A 20,440-nucleotide genomic window follows, 5' to 3' on the forward strand; every position below is an offset into this window, starting at 1 on the left:
TGTGCCTGAAGAGTTCGACAACAAGGACTGTGGAGGGGACTCGAGTAGAAGCAGGCAGCAGCACTAAAAGCACGGTTTTAGAGTGGGAAACTACTCATTTTTAGCAAAGCTTTTCTGTTTCAGTCAACTACACATAAGTGTTCATAAAGTTGTTTAATTTGTTTAAAACTAGAGTAGGTAAAGTATTGAAACTCTGGATGAGCAATCAATAAATCAGACGCTCTGACAATGTGAATGGGACATGAGGTAGTAGGAGACAGTTAGCGATGACAGTGATGGGCTGCACTCCAGTACATTCCCCCTCATGACAGACCCTCGTCCAGCAACTAACTCTGTGGCACAAAGCACACACCCACAGCAGTGAGCAGGAACAAGCTGGGCCAGGCAGCTGATTCAGACTGAAAGACACATTTGTGATGCCTATTTTGCTTGTGTTTACATGATTGTGACATTAAGCAGAGTTTTTATTAAAAGAAGCAGTCTTCTCATCACGAGTCCCCTCCCTAGCATATTATTGCTTCCCCCACCTCTCTCTCTCTCTCTCTCTCTCTCTCTCTCTCTCTCTCTCTCTCTCTCTCTCTCTCGTGTTACATCAGTGTGTGTAGGTGTGGTCACAGGTTATATGTATTTAGGCTAGCCTTGATGAAAAAAAACTGATTTAGTGAAGTTTTAAAAATACTGCCCCCCTATGTCTTTGAATACAAATGTCAAATTATAGAAAAGGCATCAGCAAGTTCCTGCCTACCCACAGTATATTTAATATTTACAGATGAAAATACTAACAGCATCTACACTATCAATCTTCAATGTATCTGTACGCAAGATTTTAGTTTGACTTCTTATTTTCCAAGGAATACACCCATTAATACTCCCACATAGAGGAGCAAATGACTAAGGACTGCATTGTGTGTGCACTTGTTTCTGTCCCATCGTATAAATCACAGCGTGTTTATGCGTGGAAGCATGTTTATGCATATATCTGTGAAAAATGGTCTGGAAGAAAGTAAGCTGTCAGGCTGGTTTGCAGGCCAGTTACATAAGCAGCTTGCTTGCGTATTTGAGGTTTTGGTTGTGAAGGGGGGAAGGTGGAAAAACGTGAAGCAGAGAGAGTTAAAAAAAAAAAGACAGAAGACCCAGAAGAGAGAAAACTGGGCCTGCGCTGACAGCAGACTTTCAAACAGCCTGCTGGCTCTAATACAAACAGTTATAAAACAAACCAAATTGCTCAAGTTGCAAAGGAAAAATCTAAAAATAGCTGGCCTTTGCTGAATTAGGTTACACATTTCATATCCCTGTGTAAATGTTATAGTTGAGGACAGTCTGACACAGAGGATGGCCATCAGTCTTCCACTGACTGCTCAGCGGTGCTTCATAGGAAAGCTGGAGCGTGACTCAGTCATGGTTACTATTGTTGAATATGACACCGCATATTAGTCCCAAAATAGAAGAGCAGTTTTTAAACTTCATCTCTGTGGACTAAGAGTTTTAAATCATCTCTCTCTGGCCCAATTTTTTCAGGCTATTGTGAAAGCCAGAGTAGCAAACTGCACCGATCACTGACACAGTTACAGGAAGGTTTCCTCAAACCAACATAGAGAAAAAGCAATTTAAAGGAGCATTCAAGTGTTTTTAAAGGCATGTTTTACAGACGGCATTTATTAGTGTTTTAGCCATGCCACAGTCATGTAGCTGTCAATGTGCCCATTACTTTGGTCCAAGCTAAATCTCTCAACAACAACTGGATTGTCATTCAATTTGGTACAAATTCATGGTTTCCAGAAGATGAAACCTAATGACCCTGATTTTTCCTCTAGCGCCACCATGAGGGTGACTGAGGGTGACATTTGTGGTTTAGAGTGAAATATATTAACAGCTATTGGAGGGATTACCATAAAAATTGGTTCAGGTATTAAAGGTCCCTACAGGATGAATTTTAATCACTATACTGCATACCTGCAAAATGACATTTCCATGAGATTCATTGGTGCTAATTAAGATATTTTAGCATATTAACGTGTTTTACTAACATTTTGAACATGGGAAATATTGTATTGTCTAGCTTGGCTGCAAACTGTGGAAGCCGTGATTGGATTCAGTTCATGTTGTTCATTCTGACTTTCTGACTGGTTAATTTAAAAGCCTGTTAGATGCATCCACATTTAAGAAGCGGTTTAAATGCAAATTCACATAATCCTTTTAACGATGTTGTCTGATTTGTGTTTTTTTTTTCCACACCGCCAAAGCTTGTAAATTCACTGCTGTCGGGCAACTAATACTTAAATCTCTGAATATCATACAAAATTTCAGTAACAACTTCAAATCAGCACAAATATTTGCATTTGGCCCCGTTTTCTATGGCTTCAAGAGCTGAAAAAGTTTTCGTGGTGTATTTTTGGTGCCGTACGCTTCTAGATGGTGTGAAGTCTGCGACAAGAGTTACTCAAAAGCAGTGCAGTCAAAGAGTGTGTGTCTGAGTGTGTGCGTGAGGGTATTCAGACTGTGTGTATTTGTATGAATGCCAGAGCCTGGAGACCCTGCGGAGATGACGCACACGCACACACACACACAAACACGTGCGCACACACACTCCTAGACTCTAGTGTCGACTGCTGAGACCACGCAAGAGCACGCTAATCTGTTGGCATGACAACTGGAGTGGAATATTCGCTTGGCCTAGAAAATATGGCTGTGAAGAAAAGATGAATGAGCAGCGAGACGTGGACATAAAAAAAAACAGCAACATAAGCCTTCAGACAGTCTGCTCTTTAATTACGGATGCAAATGTCTTTGCAACAATACAACACAACGTCCTGTCTCATCCTCTCACCATCAGACGTCTCACGTGGCTGCAACTGTGTTTTAGCACGTGTGTATGGGTGCGTGGAAGTCAGTGTATGTACTGCTATGTAAAATTGTACATCCCAGCGCCTCGAAGGCAGACACTAGCATATTTAGAACAATTTGCTGTGTCTACTGTACATGTTGCCTTGATGTGGGGGCTTTGTCGCTCTCTCTTCAAACCACTAATAAAGCCTTAAACGTCTCTGACAGTCCACGGAGGTCAGGCGGGACGGCCAAAAGGAATCAAGCCGCGTCCCGGCGCCATAAAACAGGTCTGAATTTATGGTTTAATTCAAGCTGAGAGCCTGTGAACAGAGTGCAAGGATGAGGTTTCTTTTACTGCTGCTCCACATGATCGCATAAAGCATTTAAGAGTTTCCTCAACCCCGAGCGCTAATGCTGAAAAAGCAGCGCAGCAGCGGGACATCTTGCCGGGGAGGGCGGAATCAGGAGGTTTAATGTGAGGTCAGGAACTCTCAAGTTTTATGTTTGGCCAACAACGGCATGTATTATGAAGTGTGATGGATGTGAAAATCTTGCCTTACGATTAACATAGAGTCTAAGTGGTGTGTTAGTGGTTTGAAGGAGGATGTTTTAACTCCTGACTGCGGTTTTCAGCCACATGCACAAAATTTAATTTACTCATAAAGGCTTGCTGTCACGTCAGCAAAAAGGCTGGTAGGCGAGGTCTAATAGAGAGTTGGCAACGGTCTTAACTCTTAACTGCTGTCCTTACATTGTTTTGTTCCCTCCTGACTTATCCTCCCATCACTGAGAGGAGACGCCAGGCGGAACAACTGAAATTAAAGAGAGGACTGTCTGTGTCTGACCCTGGCTTATATCAGAGAGACAGAAGAAGAGTGGAAAATAACTGAGAGTCTCTGCGGCGGAGGATTTAGTCTTCGGATGGTCCTTTATGTCTCTGCAAAGACGGCCAAATCCTCTGACATAACAGAAGCATCGGCAGAGACAACACATGGTCAATAGATCCCTGATGAGTTGACTGCTGCCCTAAACAAACAAGTTAATCTGCTGTGAACTCAGTGCAACCCAACGCGCAGCTACGATTTTAGAAGATGCAGGCAGATGAGATTTCAATCAGGTGCGACGTCACCTTACAGGAATAATTCAACGTTCTGGGAAATGCACTTTCAGAGAGTCAGATGACAAGATACCACTCTCGTATTTGCTGTTACATATGTTACATATGAAAGTACAGCCAGCAGCCACTTAGCTTAGCATAAAGTCTGGAAACGGAGAAAGAGCTAGCCTGGCTACGACAAGCAGCGCATCCAAAGCTTAAGATATAACATGCTAATTATTGAGCTTCAGATGAGCTCAAAGACGGATTTTTTTAACTTTCATGCTATCTGTTGCCCTGTTTTCAGTCTTTATGCTAAGCTAAGCTAACTGTCGCCTGGCTCCAGTTTTATATTTAATAGAAATCTACAAGAGTGATATCGATTTTCTCATCTGACCCTCTGCAAGAAAGCGAATAAGCCTATATCCTAAAAAGTCAAAGTATTCCTTCAAAGGACGTTTCATTTCTGTTTCATGTGGGGCTTCAAGTCCAGCAAGCAGCCAGACATTCCTGTCTAGTTTGATGTTCGTGGGAATCCTGATTTCAGCTTAATGAGCATTTGCTGGAATGTTTAATACAGAGTCTGGTGCCTCGGGCCTTCCTGAAGCTATGTGCTACTGTAAACATATTAGAAACTGCAAACTTTGTGTGCATCCACGGGTGAGTGTGTGCATGCATGTATGGAGGTCAATCATTCTCCCAATCAACCCAGGCATGAGCCAACAAGCCAAATTGTTGGGCAGTGTCACTTAGACCCCATGCTGAGAGGAGGAGAAAGCTAAAATAAGAAAGAATTCAAGGGGAAAACGAGGCAGAGATAAAGCGAAGCGAGACCAAGAGGACGGGAGAAATTAAGACAGAGACAGAAAGATAAATCTAAGGAGGCAGAGAGATACAGAAGATCGGGAGCTCAGCAGAGAGCGGGGGTGGCTTTAAAAAATGCATGCGTCTCCATTTGGCAGAGGGGAAAAAATTTCCCAGCAGAGAGAAGACTGTAGGTGAGAGCATGGCTTGAGCATTAACGCTCAGATTGTCTATAAGAAACGCTGCCTGAGACCTGGAAGCACAGAAGGCGGACGGAGAGAGCGAAGGGAAAGAGAAAAGGAAGCTGTGGAGATGCCCTGAGGCTGTGCTGTCTCTCCCCCGTGATGCCATTTAACTGCTGCTACTTACTGCAGAGCCTCACACACAAACACACACACTTATGCACAAACACACGCACGCACAGTGCAGACATGTTTACATGTGATCTATTTTACAGTTGAGTGTTTGCTGAAGGCGATTAGGTTAAGTGCTCTCCATTTCACAATACAGTCGGACCTGAGAGTCTGCGTAAAACACGCTCACAGACGTCTGTAATTTGCCGACTCGTCCTCTTTTGAAGCATGCCAGCGTACATGTGGCTTAAACGTGGTTCTATTTGTGCCACAAATCATCGGTCAGCGGATTCAATGACCCAGAATGTTTCACAAATTTCCAGAAGTCCTTCCTTATGTTTGACATGCGTGTGCGGTGAACTGAGGGAGTAATACCGACGTTCGGTCTCCTCTGGGAATCCTGAAAAAGAGAAAGCCCCTTCCGTCAGGGCAAGACATAATCCTCAAGCAATAACATGCATTACAGCAGCTCTTGGATTTAAGTCAAAGGCTTTCAAGGTGAATAAGAAGTGAGTGAGCTGAAGGGGAGAATCAGCTTGTGTAACTGAGTGATAGCAGACGGCTAAATGTTCAGAAATAAGCAACCGACCTCTCAGCATCTTGTGGAAGTAATGCAAAAAGAATCTTATCTACCTGCTGTTTAACTCAGGGTTTGTTGAGGTAAGTGAATGGACAGAGAGCTGGAACACTGTGGTGTTGTGGGAATGTGACGCCCTACAAGAACTCCAAACGAAAAGAAACCTGTAGGTCATTTTAAATGGACTGTATTTATATAGCACTTTTCTAGTCTGAGGTCTGTTGACTAGGCCACCTGCTCATTACAAGCTTTAAGCTTTCGCACACATATCGATGGCACAGCACTGGGAGCGATTTGGGATTCAGTGTTGTGCCCAAGGATACTTCGACATTTAGACTGCTGAGGCCAGGGGTCGAACCCGACCTCCTGATAAATGGACCACTGTTCTGAGCCACAGCTGCCCAGAATAATCATATATAATGGAATTGGAGTCAGACTAGATGAGCTTTTCATTATCTGAACCCGCTACTGCCAGTGCAGCATTCTTCGTCAATATATTCTAAAACCGTTATAATGTATGGCCCTTACAAAAACGTTTTCTAATCCTCCACTGCTATTGTTAAAATATGCTGATGAAAGCTACTTGGTTAAGCTGAAAAAAGGACGACTTGGGTAAGGTTGAGTAAAGATCGTAGTCATGGTTAAAGGTCCAAATGCGTATCCCTGTGTGGATATCACACCTGAACGGAGGAGCTAAAGGTGAAAAGCTAGCTTCAGCGCTGTGGTTAAAATGCACTTAAAACAACGGGAGATATGTATTTTGGTACTCTGGTAACACTCATTTATCCCTTTCTGTTTGGCATAGAAAGAAAATCTGTAGCATTTTAAATATTTCACGGCTTTTTTATAGTTGTTTTTGTCACCGTAAATAAGACATGAGGCCAACAACAAAGGCCGCTTTGCTCACTGAAAAGCAGCTCATGCTGGAATGTTCATGAACTGCTTTAGAAACTTTTCTGAATAAAGATCACTGCACCGGACCTTCAGAATAAAGAAAACATGGACACAAACACACACAGCACATGAAGGTTGGATTTCTGCTCGGAGCCTGAGAAGGCACTGAAACAGAAGGTCTCTCTCTGTATGTGTGTGTGTGTGCGCGTGTGTTTCTGTGCATACATGTATCGTACATGTCTGTGCACTCGCATGGATCGGCCAGCACTGGTTGTCATGGTTATCTGGCTATACTGTGGCTTAGACTACTTCAGTCACCATGGAGCCCGGGCTGGTGCAAATATCCCAGCATCCCTTGCAAAGGTTTTTCCATGGCGTGTGCCACACCAAAACCCCACCAAAAACCATCATCACACATATTTTCTTTTTTTTTCTCTGCAGTCACTCCTTCCTCCTCTGATTCCACCCCCTCCATCTGACTGTTTCCCTCTCACATTTACAATCCACTCTCTCTTCCTTTTGCTTAGCTTTGCTTTTCTCACCATCCCCCCTCTCTCCTGCTCTCTTATTTTCTCCTCCTCTCATCTCGTTTCCCTCCCCTGCCTCTCTCTTTTCCTCTCTCTCTCTCTCTTGATTTCACATTTCTCTATCTCCAATCTCTTCTTCTTCTTCCCTCTCCATCAGCTCTAATGAGCTCACCTTGCTAATAACAGGGTGGTTGACACTGCTGTGTAGCTGCGTCCATTTACAGTGTGCTGAACTAACCGCAACAGCGAGGGAAAATATGACTGGATGAGTGATTAATCTGCACAGAAATGTATTTATTTACTACGTATTTTCAGTAAAACTTCACTCTCACTCTGCTTTTCTTAGGCAGTATTCATTGCAGAAAATCTGATTTGTGAAACATTAATATCGCTTAAGGGCCTGAATTGGTTTTGTGAAAACACATCACACTTTAACTCTCTTTAATGTCTGCAAATGCACATAGGGTTTGTGTGTGTGCAAGTGTTTGTTGGTGTGCGTCCGCGACGACTCCCTCCTCCAGTGAAGAAGAGGAGAGGTGTGAGGCACAGGCACAAATGTGCGAGACTGTAGTTTGTTTTTTTATTTAGGCTGCAGTCTACACTGACACATCAAACGCTGATATCTGCTGACATTTCCTGATGTTTGCTGATGTGGATATTTTACAGAAGGTCACTGTGGTGAGACCGCTGTGGATCGGAAGTGTTTAATTGCTTATTGGGCTTAAAACACTTTCAAATTACCCTTCTGGCCATAAAGTGAAATACTAAGCAAGGTTTAAAACCGCAGGTAATGGGCTCCCCAGTAGCTCACCTGGCACAGCACACACCACATGCACAAGGGCAGAGGTTCGATTCCCACCCGGGTCCTTTGCTTCACGTCTTTCCTTCTCCCTCTCCCCCTCTCTTTCCTTGTTTCCCTCTCTTTCTCCTCAGATGTGAATGCCCTCAGACTCCCATGGAGCCATCAGGGAGCTCGGCCAGGCCGCGATAGTGACACGCTGTAGCCCCATAAAGCTGCCCCAGCCTGGAGCACTGGCCTAACTGAAAGCTGCTTAGTGGGGCAAAACTCCGGCTGAGTCCCTTAAAGCTGCACTAATCAGAGCTGTTAGAGGAGGAATCGTCAAACGTATCGCACACAAGATTACAAGGACATCTCAAAACGTGAACACAGGGGTGAACGGACGGTGATCAGAACAGATTGCTAAAAAGAAGCTAAAAAATAATTGTGAATGTGCTGTTCATTGGTGTGAAAAGACAAATATTTTTCACATGTGGATGTCACACAGCATCAGGTCTGACTCCTTGCATGCCTGAATGCAACAGCTCCAGCAAAATTAGATCCCAACAAGACAAAGAGCAGGGAAGCTGTTGCTTATCTGAGCATGCGTCTTCGAGCGCTCTGCAACCATGACGGCAGGCGTCGGCTGTGGATGCAACAAGCCACCCAGAGCACTTTGAGCGTTGACCAGAGAGGATGAGTAGCAGAAAAAGAAAAAGAGAGGCGTAAACACAGAGAACAAAAGAGGCCCAGAGGCAGCCAACAAGAGGGCTACAGCGGCCACAGGGCCCTGGATGGCAAACATAACACAACTGCTGCACTGTCACCCCCTCAATCCAAACTTGGCAAGCTCATCCACAGGCCATCAATGCCCTCTGCTTCTCCCAGGAGCCTAACACTTTTCTGCACAGCTAGCTAACACATTAGCATGCAGCCCCATCCCCCTGCAAGGGCAACCAGCCACTCGCAGCAGCACTCATCATACACAGAAATGCTTCATGTGCAGCAGCAGCAGCTGGGGATCTGTTGTAAAAGACAATCCTGATGCTCTAGCTAGATTTTGGGTGGATCTAAAAGGCGACTGATACTGACAAAAGCAAATGGTGACGTCAGACCTGGGTGTCTCCACCGTTCAGGAGTCAGTGATGGATCCCTGATCTATTGATGGGTCCACCCTTGGAAGCCTACCTGACTTTGAACTCAGCGAGCTGTGGCTGTGCCCCCGGTTCAGCACAGTAGATCTGGGGGAAGTAAAATCGGTGCGACTGAAGGTTGATGTCCATGGTGTCCACACACAGCAGACACACAGGTCAGTCCTGTTTGGCGACTGCAAAAAAGTGGGAGAGAAACGTTGCTTTTTCCTTTGTCTGTCCTGAATTTCGTCGCTGACACTTTCGCTAGAGGTCGGAGTTCAGCAGCAGCATCCCAAGTCACCTTCTCCCTGAGTGGTCGCAGGGCTACAGGGCACTACAACCAGGACGGCATCCCCCTCCTCTTCGTCTCCACAGTGCACAGAACATTCAATCACCTCTGCTGCCCGTCACTGAACAGGCACACTAACCTATTTCCCCACTAGCAGCCACTGTACACTCAGCAGCTGTGAGCACAAGAACAAAGATGACTCCAGTAAAAGATGCTGAAGATCCTAAAGACACCGGAGTGGCAAAAATAATCCTGGTGTGTGGTCATAAATTCATCCTTTAGCTGGGGAAATGAGGAAAAAAGGAAGGAGAATATTGAACAGTGGGGGAAAGAGAGGCTTAAAACCATGAGAGCAGCCCTCAGCCACATACAGGGGAGACTGAATGGGAGATGAGAGTCCTTTGGTTTTTACGCTTCACAGACAGAGGAGGGGGGAGAGAGAGAGAGAGAGAGAGAGATGGAGATAGAGAGAGATTCCCGGTGCTGTGAGGCGTTGCCCTCCCACTGCCTCTCCTCTCTGTGTCTCATTGGATTACCTCCGCCCCCCACCCCCCCCACCCCCGTCCCTCCTTGTCCCTCCATCCCTCCCATCCTCCCCTCCCAGCTGTGACAAGAGCGATGGGCGGCCAGCCCCGGAGGCTGCTGGTCCTGCCCCTCCTTCTCCTCCTTCCCACTGCCACCCCCACCCTCTCCTCCCCACACGGCTGCCAGATTGGCCGAGGCGAGGATGCGTAAGCCCACACAGAGAGAGGGAAGGGAGGCGAGGAGGAGGAGCATCAGATTTTAATTCATCTGATGGCTCCCATCTTTTCTTGCATATGATTTGAGGTGGCAGGCCAGGCTTGGGTGGAGCTTTGGATGCAACACCATCATACACACTCACATACACAAACACACACACACACACACACACAGAGACATATACATACACTGGATCGGTGGATCCTGTTCATTGACAGAAAGGGACAGGTGCAGATAGAAAAAGCTACACCCTCTGTTGGAATTTGGTAACATCGTGGCTCAATTGGTTTTGCACAGTGAGCGTAAAACCACACACAGCTAGCAGCATGACCATGAAGATGAAGATTAACATGCATGATAAAACTGAACTAAATGAAACAATGAATCATCCTCTTGTCTACATCAATAAAACAAACAATAAGCAACCAGATTTCTGTCCATCCAGATGCATGTAGATTATGAATTACATACAGTAAACGTTGGGTGGCTGTAGCACTAATCTTCTGGGCGGTTTCTACATCACAGCAGGTCTGCCAGTAAACTATAAATCCCTCCCATATTTACTGTACATCCTCTGACATCCCTGGAATGGTCTCTTTCTAGTACAGCTCACCCCGCTCACATCACCCACATCTGTCCTGCTGTGTTTTGCCAGCAGGCAATTTCATTGATTGCACCGGCTATAGAACTGTTGGATGACATGGTTTGCTCTGTAATCGGCGTGGACGGCAGTGGACATTGCAATTTGGCAGCAATTTAGTTACAGTTTACTTGCCTGTTGTCAATGGTGTTTGGCCGCAGACCAATAAAATGTCTTTCTTGTCCTTTTTTTGTGTGATGTTGGTTCACATATTTGCCAAACCCTGGAGGAAAACATATTTACTTCAAGTGAGATGCTAATGTGTGCTTGCAATGAGTTGCGTCATGTAACCTCCTCACAGAAATGAGACGTCATTACAGCTCAACAAAAAATAAATAAATAAATCAAGCACAGATTTAAAGTGGTACTCCAGTGATTAAGTGCTGCACTTCCAGGAAGTTGGGAGGCTCGCAAGAGACAGGTCAAAGCCCCCATACGCTGACTTTTAATAGGCCGAGATCCACAAATGCTGCACAGATGCTGCATTTCCTATGATTCAACTCACTAGCATCTTTCATTAGACTTCCCCTGCCTGGTAAACACCCATGCCTTTCAAACTCAGTGCCACAGTTTGTAACACAGACTTCCTGTTAAAATGTTTAGTCTTCAAGATGAACCGAGAAAACCAAGCTGACATTGTCAAGGTTGTTTTCTTACACTTCAGGAAGCTCCTCCTAAGCCACAGCCTGTGAAACACCCCATGACGAGTAAACTGAGCTTCATGTGTAAAACAGGTGGAGTGGCGCTTTAAATATGTAACTTGAACAATGAATTTAAGGAAAGTTCCTGCAGAGTTCTGAGAGATTTCTTTGTTTTTGAGGGTTTTTGCTGGCTCAGGAGCCAGTTGAACACAACAGCTCAACAGCAACATCACAACAACAGTCAGGGTCGCCTCTTTTTATTGAGAATTCTCATGGGGACCAGCATCTTGCTCTGACCTGGCCAAAAAAAATCCAGCAGAAAGAGAAAGAGGATGACTGTGCTGGTGTGCAGCACGCATGGAGCATTCATGTCGCACCCACAAGTGTGAGTAATTTGGTGTAATGCTCCTGACCTGAGGGTGACAGTACAGAGCTTCACTGAAATGAAATTCAACATAATTCCTATTAACCATGTTCACAAATGGACAGGACACAGAAGATCACCGTTTTCTGATATAACAGTTACTTTATTTGGACATTACGAGCCGTCTCAAGTGCTGTACTGTACTGCAACACTATACAACAACAAGAGCAACTGTATGCTAATTGCTATCCCCGACCCCCAGCAGGTTGGAGCCATTATTGCACTGTTATTGTGTAATCTGATCTCAGCATTAACCCATTTAGTGTCCTCTTGAGACCTTTTACTTTATGAAAATTTGAGGCATGTGCATCTATTTCTTAAAACAAGTCCTATTAGTCTTTGTCTGTCTTGTACATCATACCAGCAATCATTACTGAGATATCCTGAGAAAAACTAAAAGGTAAACAAATTGATTTTTTCGCCCACTGCCACTGGAAGCAGTTTTTCATATGAGACTGAATCATTCATTAAGGTGGATGTATTTTGCCATGTGTGAGTGTGTTGTGGGGTTTCAGCTTGATTTCTGAGCTTCATAAGCTTCCACGGTGGCCAGTGTGTGTCCACACACATTGAACACGGGACAGTTAAATCAATAACGACATTCTTTCCAAATTAAACTTCAGCACGCCATGGGCAGCATCCCACACTGACTGTGAAACAGACTGAAGCAGCACACTGGGCTGCATTTACATTAAAGCAATGGCATGAAACGTTTCTTTCCATGAAAAAGCAGCGAAAGACTGATCACGGACTGAACAGCAACAAGTCGTCGTTCATCCTCCTCTGCCTTTTTCTGCTCAAGAAGAGCAGGGCTTGTTTACCAGAGTGTAGATTCTTGGTCTCTTATCCGAGCAGTGGAGCAACTGTCATCGCGAGCAGAAAACACACGGAGCAACACTGAGCACGAGAGGGAAAAACAAAATAAAAAGACTGACAGATCAGAGGTCGCAGATGGGGAAGAGAGCAGGAATGATTTTACAGTAAAGGGATGAGGGAGGGCAGTTGGAGTATTAAAAGAAGGTGAAGCGAGGGAAGGGGACAGGGGAGCAGACAGATGGACAGAAAGATAGAGAGAGTTAAATAGTGCATGGAGAGAGAGAGTCAGGGGGAAGGCAAGAACATAGAGGAGAGAGCAAAAGTGGAGAGGCAGAATAGGAAGGGTGAAAGGACGCCCATCCCCCATCCCTCTCTCTCTAACAGGTTAGACCCCAGCACCAGATTGTATTCTAATCCTCAAAGCTACACACCTCCATTTCTACAGTGTGTGTCCGTGTATTTGACTGTGTGCGTTCGTGTGTGTGTGTGTGAGAGAGAGTGAGAGCGGCCAACTGCTACTGTAACAACGTGGCTATTAGCATACAGCAGGAGGGACGGCCTTCTGTCTGACACACAGCATGACGGACTGCGTGTGAGGCAGGAAGGAGAGGACAGGAAAGGAGGATGTGATGGAGCTTCGGGGTGAAAATGGGTGAGATGGCCAGAAAAATGATGCTGCAGATGAGAAACAGTAGGGAAGAGTGACACCAAGCTGGGGAAACGTGTGTGGAACTACAGGCTCTCTACAGCTCTTGGTCCTCAGGCTCAAACACGTGATTCGCTGGAAGCTGTTTGGTAAATAACATGAGTGACAGGCGGTGTGTACAAACTGGTCATATTTGACTTTCCAGCTGATGCAAAATTCACAATCACAAAGTCTTAAGACAGCAGAATGAACGAATAGTTTTTCCTGAGGGCTTTTCCTGAAGCAGAATACGTATAGTACAGTCACTTATATAGGGGGACCTTCTAGAAGACATAGCATTGGAGTTGTTTGGAGACACCAAAAGCGACAGATAGAGTTGAATAAAGAATGAAAAAAGCTAGAGAGAGACGTTCAAACCCTGCTGTCTGAAGTGTCCATCAATGTTGGATTGCTGTTTTCATAAAAACAAAGAGATATTGTCAAGATGCACAATTGTCTTGGTTGCATCCCATCATGTGACTCTCTGTGATGTCAGCTCTGTGACAGACAGCGTAAAACTCTGCAGGAGAGCATCTGCTCTATAATGGCAGCATATTCCACAAAGTTTCTTGTTGATATAGTAGCATGTCTCTCTATGATTTACACCCTAATACACTCCACATGATACGACGATAACGACGATGACGATAATCTTTAGAGTTGTAACCTCAGTTTTAATCCAGGGAGTTAATTTCCCCAGATTATTGAACAGTATTTCTCTTGTTGTTTCAGGGCCAAGTAGGCCAATTTCAGTTTTGTCCTCAATTAACTTCAAGACATCATTGCTCATCCATCATTTATTGCCCAAAGACACTTACTAATGGAGTCTGTAGCTGCAGCATCATTTGGTCGGTTTGTGTCATCTAACAATGGAAACACACATTGTGCTGTTTGATAATGTCGCCGAGTGGCAGCATGTATAGTGAGAACAGTAACAGACCAAAGCAGCTCCCTGCAACCCCAAAGCAGATGTCATGTTTCTCGGACACATGATCTCCAAGGCTGACAAAAACTTTCTCCCTTTTAGAAAGACTAACCAACTGCTCAATACGATTGATTAAGATATGATGGTCAGTCGTATCAAATGCTGCACTGACTTTATACTTTGGTCCGAAGGGGTCTGTATCTCTCTCTTCTGTCACTAAGCAGAGCATCAAACACTTGACTGATTTAACACTGTTTCACTCAAACTGGCTCCTTAACACTGGGGGACAAAACGGCAATGAAAGGGGCTATAATACCTCCACAGTTCAGCCAATATATATTTTATCATCCTCAAATTGAAGCTGAGCACAGGCACTTTGTGCTGGAGTCAAAATAACAACAAAATGTGTCACTGTCCAAAGACATACAGATTGCGCTGTATGCTTTTCAGGCTCTCCAGTCACATGTTGTTCTGTATAATCCAATCTGACTTCCCTTCCCCTTCATCCCCACAAACGCCTACAGTCCACCTGTACAGTCACGCTACACAAGGTAAAGCGAGGCAGAGAAAGAAAAGGGATTAAATGAGTGTGAGAGGTATGACAGAGAGGAGGTTAAACGTCTCTGACGTTTCCTGTCTTCTCAGTGAGCTCACACTAGCTCATCCTCTCAAGCCCGGGGATTGGATTTCACATGCAAACAAATACACACACATGCACACACTGTCTGACTCACATGAGCTGATCGTTTTAATTATGCCACACACCAATGGGAGCTGGCGGAGGAGATGCAGAGGGGGAAGGGAGACAGAGCGGGGAAAAGGAGCAGGGAGTGATTTCCCTCTCATTCACAAAGATTTGATTACCTCTCTCTCTCTAACACACACACACACACACACACACACACACACACACACACGTCTGTGGAGATCAGCTTCAGTGATGCTTCAGTGTGCATAATTATGACTCATAAACCACACTGTTGTCACCCAGAATGCACTGTGTTATTACACACATTCACAACAGAGACAGGACACGTGACCTTGCACCTGACACTGGATGCATCATAGTGTGCAACATCTTTCTCCATTTTGTGTTGTGTGTGTCGCACTGCATAATGATAAACGTGGCTGTCATTACTCACAGATGTGATGTGGCTGCGGCGCCGTGCACAGGCATCATGGTACAATCTATAAGCTAGTGCTTCTACAATATATAAATATACACAAGTCACTGGAAGCTGCCCCATGCAGGCAGAGACACTAAACACTAAATTATTTTTCGTAAAGGTTGGCTTACAATGGAGCTGGCAAGTGCAAAATGAGCCTGAAATTGATGACAGCCAATAAAAGCATCAGTTATTTGTTAGCTATTTAGTGGAAAGACTGATCCCTGTGTTCATATACTACAAAACCTACCGCCTGGACAGGTGGTGTACAGCGAGCTGTTTCACTGAAACATCTGCCTGTTGTGTGTGGATGGTGATGAGTGAGGTGCAAAGCAGTGAAGTTGCAGGTGTTTTAACCAAAACAATGACAGCAACAAAAATGCTAAAACCCTCCATAAAGTTGAGGGGAACTGGGTGATGATAATCTGTGGGTTCACCATGAGTGACCTCTTTCAAATGGACATGGTTACATGATGCACTGTTCATATGAAAATACTCATCATAGCAGCTTTAACTATTCGCCAGATGGTGTTTTAATGGGTACGAAGCCTTGTAACACTGAAAACTGATGCTAGACCTATTTTTAGGATCATCAACATTTAAAAAGGCAATGCAGTGTTTACTATGGTGAGGGAACATGAGATGACTGCATCCTCGATAGCCTGCGGTTAAAAATTAGTCAGAATTTCCAACATCCCTGGAACAAAATATAAGAAAAACACCTCAACTTCAAGGTTATAACTTTGCAAGGAGGGTGTAATCAAGAGCACACACCTGTGCAACTTCAAAGCACACAGCTGTGCACTGAGAACAATGCACTGAGACAGAAATCTGACCTGCATTGCTAGTCTTTCTCTATAGTAGAAGATTACAGGCAATACCATAAACCAAGACATTTTGATTTATCTCAGGTCAGCCGCCAGATGCACGCGATATTGGTTTACAGTGCAGGTGTATTATGGAAATGTCAAAGTTATCCCCTCCTCTTTGCAACGTCTCTGCGGCTTCTTTTCCTCTTGCAGCACAGCTACAGTGCAATAACAATCATTCACTTTCACACTTGCATTAGCCTGCCTGTTAGCATGAATGAGCATCCAGAGTTAAACTGAGTTCACCTCTATGTGTTCGCCCTTGTCCTGCATGAATTCAGCACACAGTTACTATTAATGCTGGTATTCATATGGGTCACACATACCACCGACTGCTCCTGTCAATACACATCAGGCAGCAGCGATGATGCTAGATCGATAGCACCCACATTTCACTTTCAGAGCACGACGAAGCACTCCAATCTACGCAAATGGAGGTGGTGGTGATGGTGGGAGGCCACCGCGGGCAGGCTCGGGCCACAGGCACGACCACACATCAATCCTGCTGTCAAACTTCATGAGAGGGGTCGGTCACAAGCACATACGCAGACGTTTAGTTAAATATGCCACATAGCATGTAGTTAACAGGTACCACGAGGCTATATCTTAGTATATCTTAATCAAGGGGCCACTGCCAAAGTGGCAAATAGTTGAGGTCTTGGGGTCTTCAAATTGCTTGTCTGTCTAACAGCAGTTCAAGACTCCAAAATGTTGATAAATGACTTGAATGATTAAAGTCTATAGCCATGCTAGTATTTGGTCATAAAGTATTGGACAAATAAAAATTTTGATGGTTCTAGAATAAAAGTTCTCATTTACAGGCAATCCACCCAACAACTTAAATTTCACAAATTTCAAATGTCAACCTCATGGTGGCGCAACAGGAAAACCCATAGACTTGCCAAAGTCATTAGAACTCAACTTTTGAAGACCATGAATGAACAAAATTTCATGACATTCAACAAGTAGTCAATGCTGACGGTGATGATGATGATGATCTGGTAATCAGCTAACTTTAGATCTCTGCACTCACGACAAGTCTGCAGAACTATCAGGTCTGTGTAGTCCACTACGGTCTGTAATTCAGTATCAGCAGTCAAGAACTCCCCAGCGTATGAAGCACATAAAGTAACAAAGGAGTGCATCACATGCCCAACAGTTAATGCTGTCGTGTCAGACCAGTAGATTAACATGGAACAGGGGCTGGCTGCCTTACAAATTGCAACCTATTAATCAATAAGTGGAAGAGAGGGAGGGTGGAGAAGGAAACTGGAAAGATGAAATGATCAGCTTCTGGAAGAAGAATCAGACATTCAGGCTCCATCGAACCAGGGATCAGTCCTTCAGCCCAAATCCCAGACTAGAATAACAAACCCCAGCTTTACTGGCCCAGGATTTTTCCCCAGGGACCAACAGCACCTTCAGTCTCTCCACAGCTGGAGATAATTGAAACTAATGCTGAATGTCTAATCTTGACAAATGAGAAACAGAGAGTGTAGCTGTGTTGGTTGCAAGCTTTTGACTGCCTCAGTAATTGAAAAAGGAAAAGCCTAAAGAGGGTTAGAGATCCAGATCTATCGAGCATGAACTTTGATTGATTTTATGACTGTAAGTTTATTGAAGATGACATATGAAATACGGCTGCTAATCTGTTTAAACACATTTCTCATACACAACACTCTGGCTTTGCAGAGTAGTCTGCATACGATGTCATAGAATTTCTAACCTTTGCTGATATTAAATCTAAACCCAAGCGATGAACTTTGACCTTTAAAAACTCTTCAGAACAGTTCATTTTCTGCAGTCCACCTAGTCACTGCTGTATATCTGACCTTGACTCATGTATGTTTGAACTCACAGCACTGTGATCAATGCTCATTAGATCACAGCACAAAACAGCTGTTTGTGTCCCACTAACATGCAACCTATAGTAGGACAGCAAAGAAACACACACACAACCAGCTCAAACTGTTGAACCGAACAAACACTGTCACACTCACAGTCAACAGAGTCGATACTGAGGCGTGCTCACAGGCACCCAGCTGGCCAGCAAATAACTTTGTGAAGCGCTGGCTTGTTGTGGTGAGTCACAGTCTGTGTTGCCACCTACAGAGCACCTCTGTAAAGCACAGAATCACTCATCTGAAGTTACAGTTTTTAAGTGGCCACCAGACCTAAAATAACAAAGGTATCAGCTGACAGCCTGTCAGACGAGTTTACATCAAACACTCCGCAGCATACATGTACTGCATACAGTACAATTAGTGTGCACTATAAAGTAAGACATGGCATTAATGTAGTCAGGTGTGGTCCTTAATAAGTCATGTAATCTCTAGACAGTGATGAGAGCTGCAGTAGAGTGTTACTTATGACCACTTGGTCAAGTTATTTCGGGATTTGTCTGATTTACCATCTGCCATACAGCAGGCGACAGTGTTAACATCCATGAGGATAAAGAGTCTCACTCAAAAGCACATGTAAAGTCTAATAAGAGTGGGTTTGGCACCATCAATGCAAGAAAAGCAGCGAGAGGTTGACATGGAGCTTGTGAAGAGACACTGACCTACGGCACCCCGGTGGTCAAAATCACACTCTGACCTTGGGACACACACATACAGATCTGAATGCCAGCAGCACTTAGTGTGAGCTCATGCTTCCTCCTGTTCATGATGAACCTGTGCCAAGTGCTGGCACCCCACCCACATCTATGTAGCAGCAGGCTTGCAGCTGATTGGCTGCACGGCTGGGTCCACCAGTAACAGATCACCTGATAGGCTCTTACAGCCAGCCACTAAAACCAGTGCTTGCATCCCTGACACAGCTGTGTCTGGATGCTGTATACTGAATACTTTCAGCTGATTGGTTCCCAGCAGAGAAGGTGTGTGCGCGTGCATGCGCATGTGGGTCTCAGCTATGTGCGTGCACACACATAGGTATGCCTGAGAGAACGAAACATGTGCTTCCATCGTAAAGCCAGTGATCAGCTATGTGTCGCAATGAAACATCAAAACGCTTAGAACAATTCTGCACGTGTAGTCTGGTCTCCATGACAACACCTCTTTTTCTCCGCAGACAATCTCCACGTGACACATCACAGAGCGAGCTGGAGTCAGAGATGCTAGCTGTTTCATCAAAGCCCTGTCGCTCTGTACATATGCATGCGGGAATCTTCATGTGCTGCTCTCAGACCAGCCACTCCTCCTCTTAAAGGTCCATATTCTGTCGGCCAACAGGTGACCTGCCGGTCAATAACAGCGCGTGCTCCTCTGATACACCTTTTGTGCTGCGGTGACATGCACGTCACAGGCCTTTGGATGAAAAGTGTGTCGCTGAAACGCACAGAAAGCCCGACCATGAGATGTCTAGGCTTATCTTTGCATATCCTTTAATATCCCATGAGAATGCGCAGTTGAATAACAGCAGTCTGCTTTATTGTGCAGCAAAAGAGCAGCGCATGCTTCTGCTTACCTCATCTTCCTCTCCTGCCCGTTTGAATGAGATGAATAATGTTTTCTGCCTGCTCAGTGCTTTGTCCTTGAGTTGAGTTTTAGTTAAAAAAAAAAATAAAAAAAAAAAAAATCCAGATCCAGCAGCTCCGGATGTTTTAATAAAAAACAGCGATCCTGCCAGCGAACCCTGCAGCCGGCTGGATGTGCAGATGTGAGGGTGGGAAAAGGCGACAGGGTGTGGAAAATGCTACACGGATGCCCACAGTTTTCAGGTCTGTCTCTTAAAAAGGAAGAATTGTTCTCCGGTGTCTTGTCAGGCGGCTGGTGGGTCGGTCGAGGCCATCCTAGAGGGCGGCACGCCGCTGTCCGCAGGACGAGGAGCCGGGCGGAGTGGCTGACAGCGGCTGCTGTGGTGCCATCTTTTCCCCCCTTCAACCACTGGGAGGCTGGATGGAGAGCGAGCGAGCGAGCGAGAGAGAGAGAGAGAGAGAGAGAGAGAGAGAGAGAGAGAGAGAGAGAGAGAGAGAGCACCACTGAAATATTCATGTGCTTTTGCTGCACGGTAGCGCCCTCAGAGTGGTGATCCAGCTACCGTACAGGCAGGTATGAAGAAGAAACACTGACATTAAAGTTCTGTCAAACTTTATTATAAAAAAAATGTAGAGAAAAACAGCACACACACACACACACACACACACACACACACACACACACACACACACACTGTTGTATTTCACAGTAAAACAACAGTTACGGAAGAATATTAGTGATTGGATAAAAAAAAAATACCACGATTACCACAAATAC

The 20,440-nt window shown here is 44.8% G+C and overlaps 1 protein-coding gene across 3 annotated transcripts in view; it reads right to left on the reverse strand.

Moving 5' to 3' along the window:
* The window catches only part of evlb (Enah/Vasp-like b), a 41,695-nt gene extending 21,610 nt beyond the window's left edge, over nucleotides 1–20,085 (reverse strand). For 2 of the 3 annotated variants that reach the window (XM_076755722.1, XM_076755721.1), the window contains exon 1: nucleotides 9,044–9,658. In XM_076755722.1, coding sequence (XP_076611837.1) covers nucleotides 9,044–9,138 — 95 coding nt within the window. In that variant the 5' untranslated portion in view covers nucleotides 9,139–9,658. Of the gene's footprint in view, nucleotides 1–9,043; nucleotides 9,659–19,652 lie in introns of those variants that run through there. The other variant, XM_076755723.1, reaches the window with a different exon arrangement.
* Nucleotides 20,086–20,440: the final 355 nt, after the last annotated feature.

This window comes from Chaetodon auriga, chromosome 18, assembly GCF_051107435.1.
Source record: "Chaetodon auriga isolate fChaAug3 chromosome 18, fChaAug3.hap1, whole genome shotgun sequence".
Lineage (NCBI taxonomy): Eukaryota > Metazoa > Chordata > Actinopteri > Chaetodontiformes > Chaetodontidae > Chaetodon > Chaetodon auriga.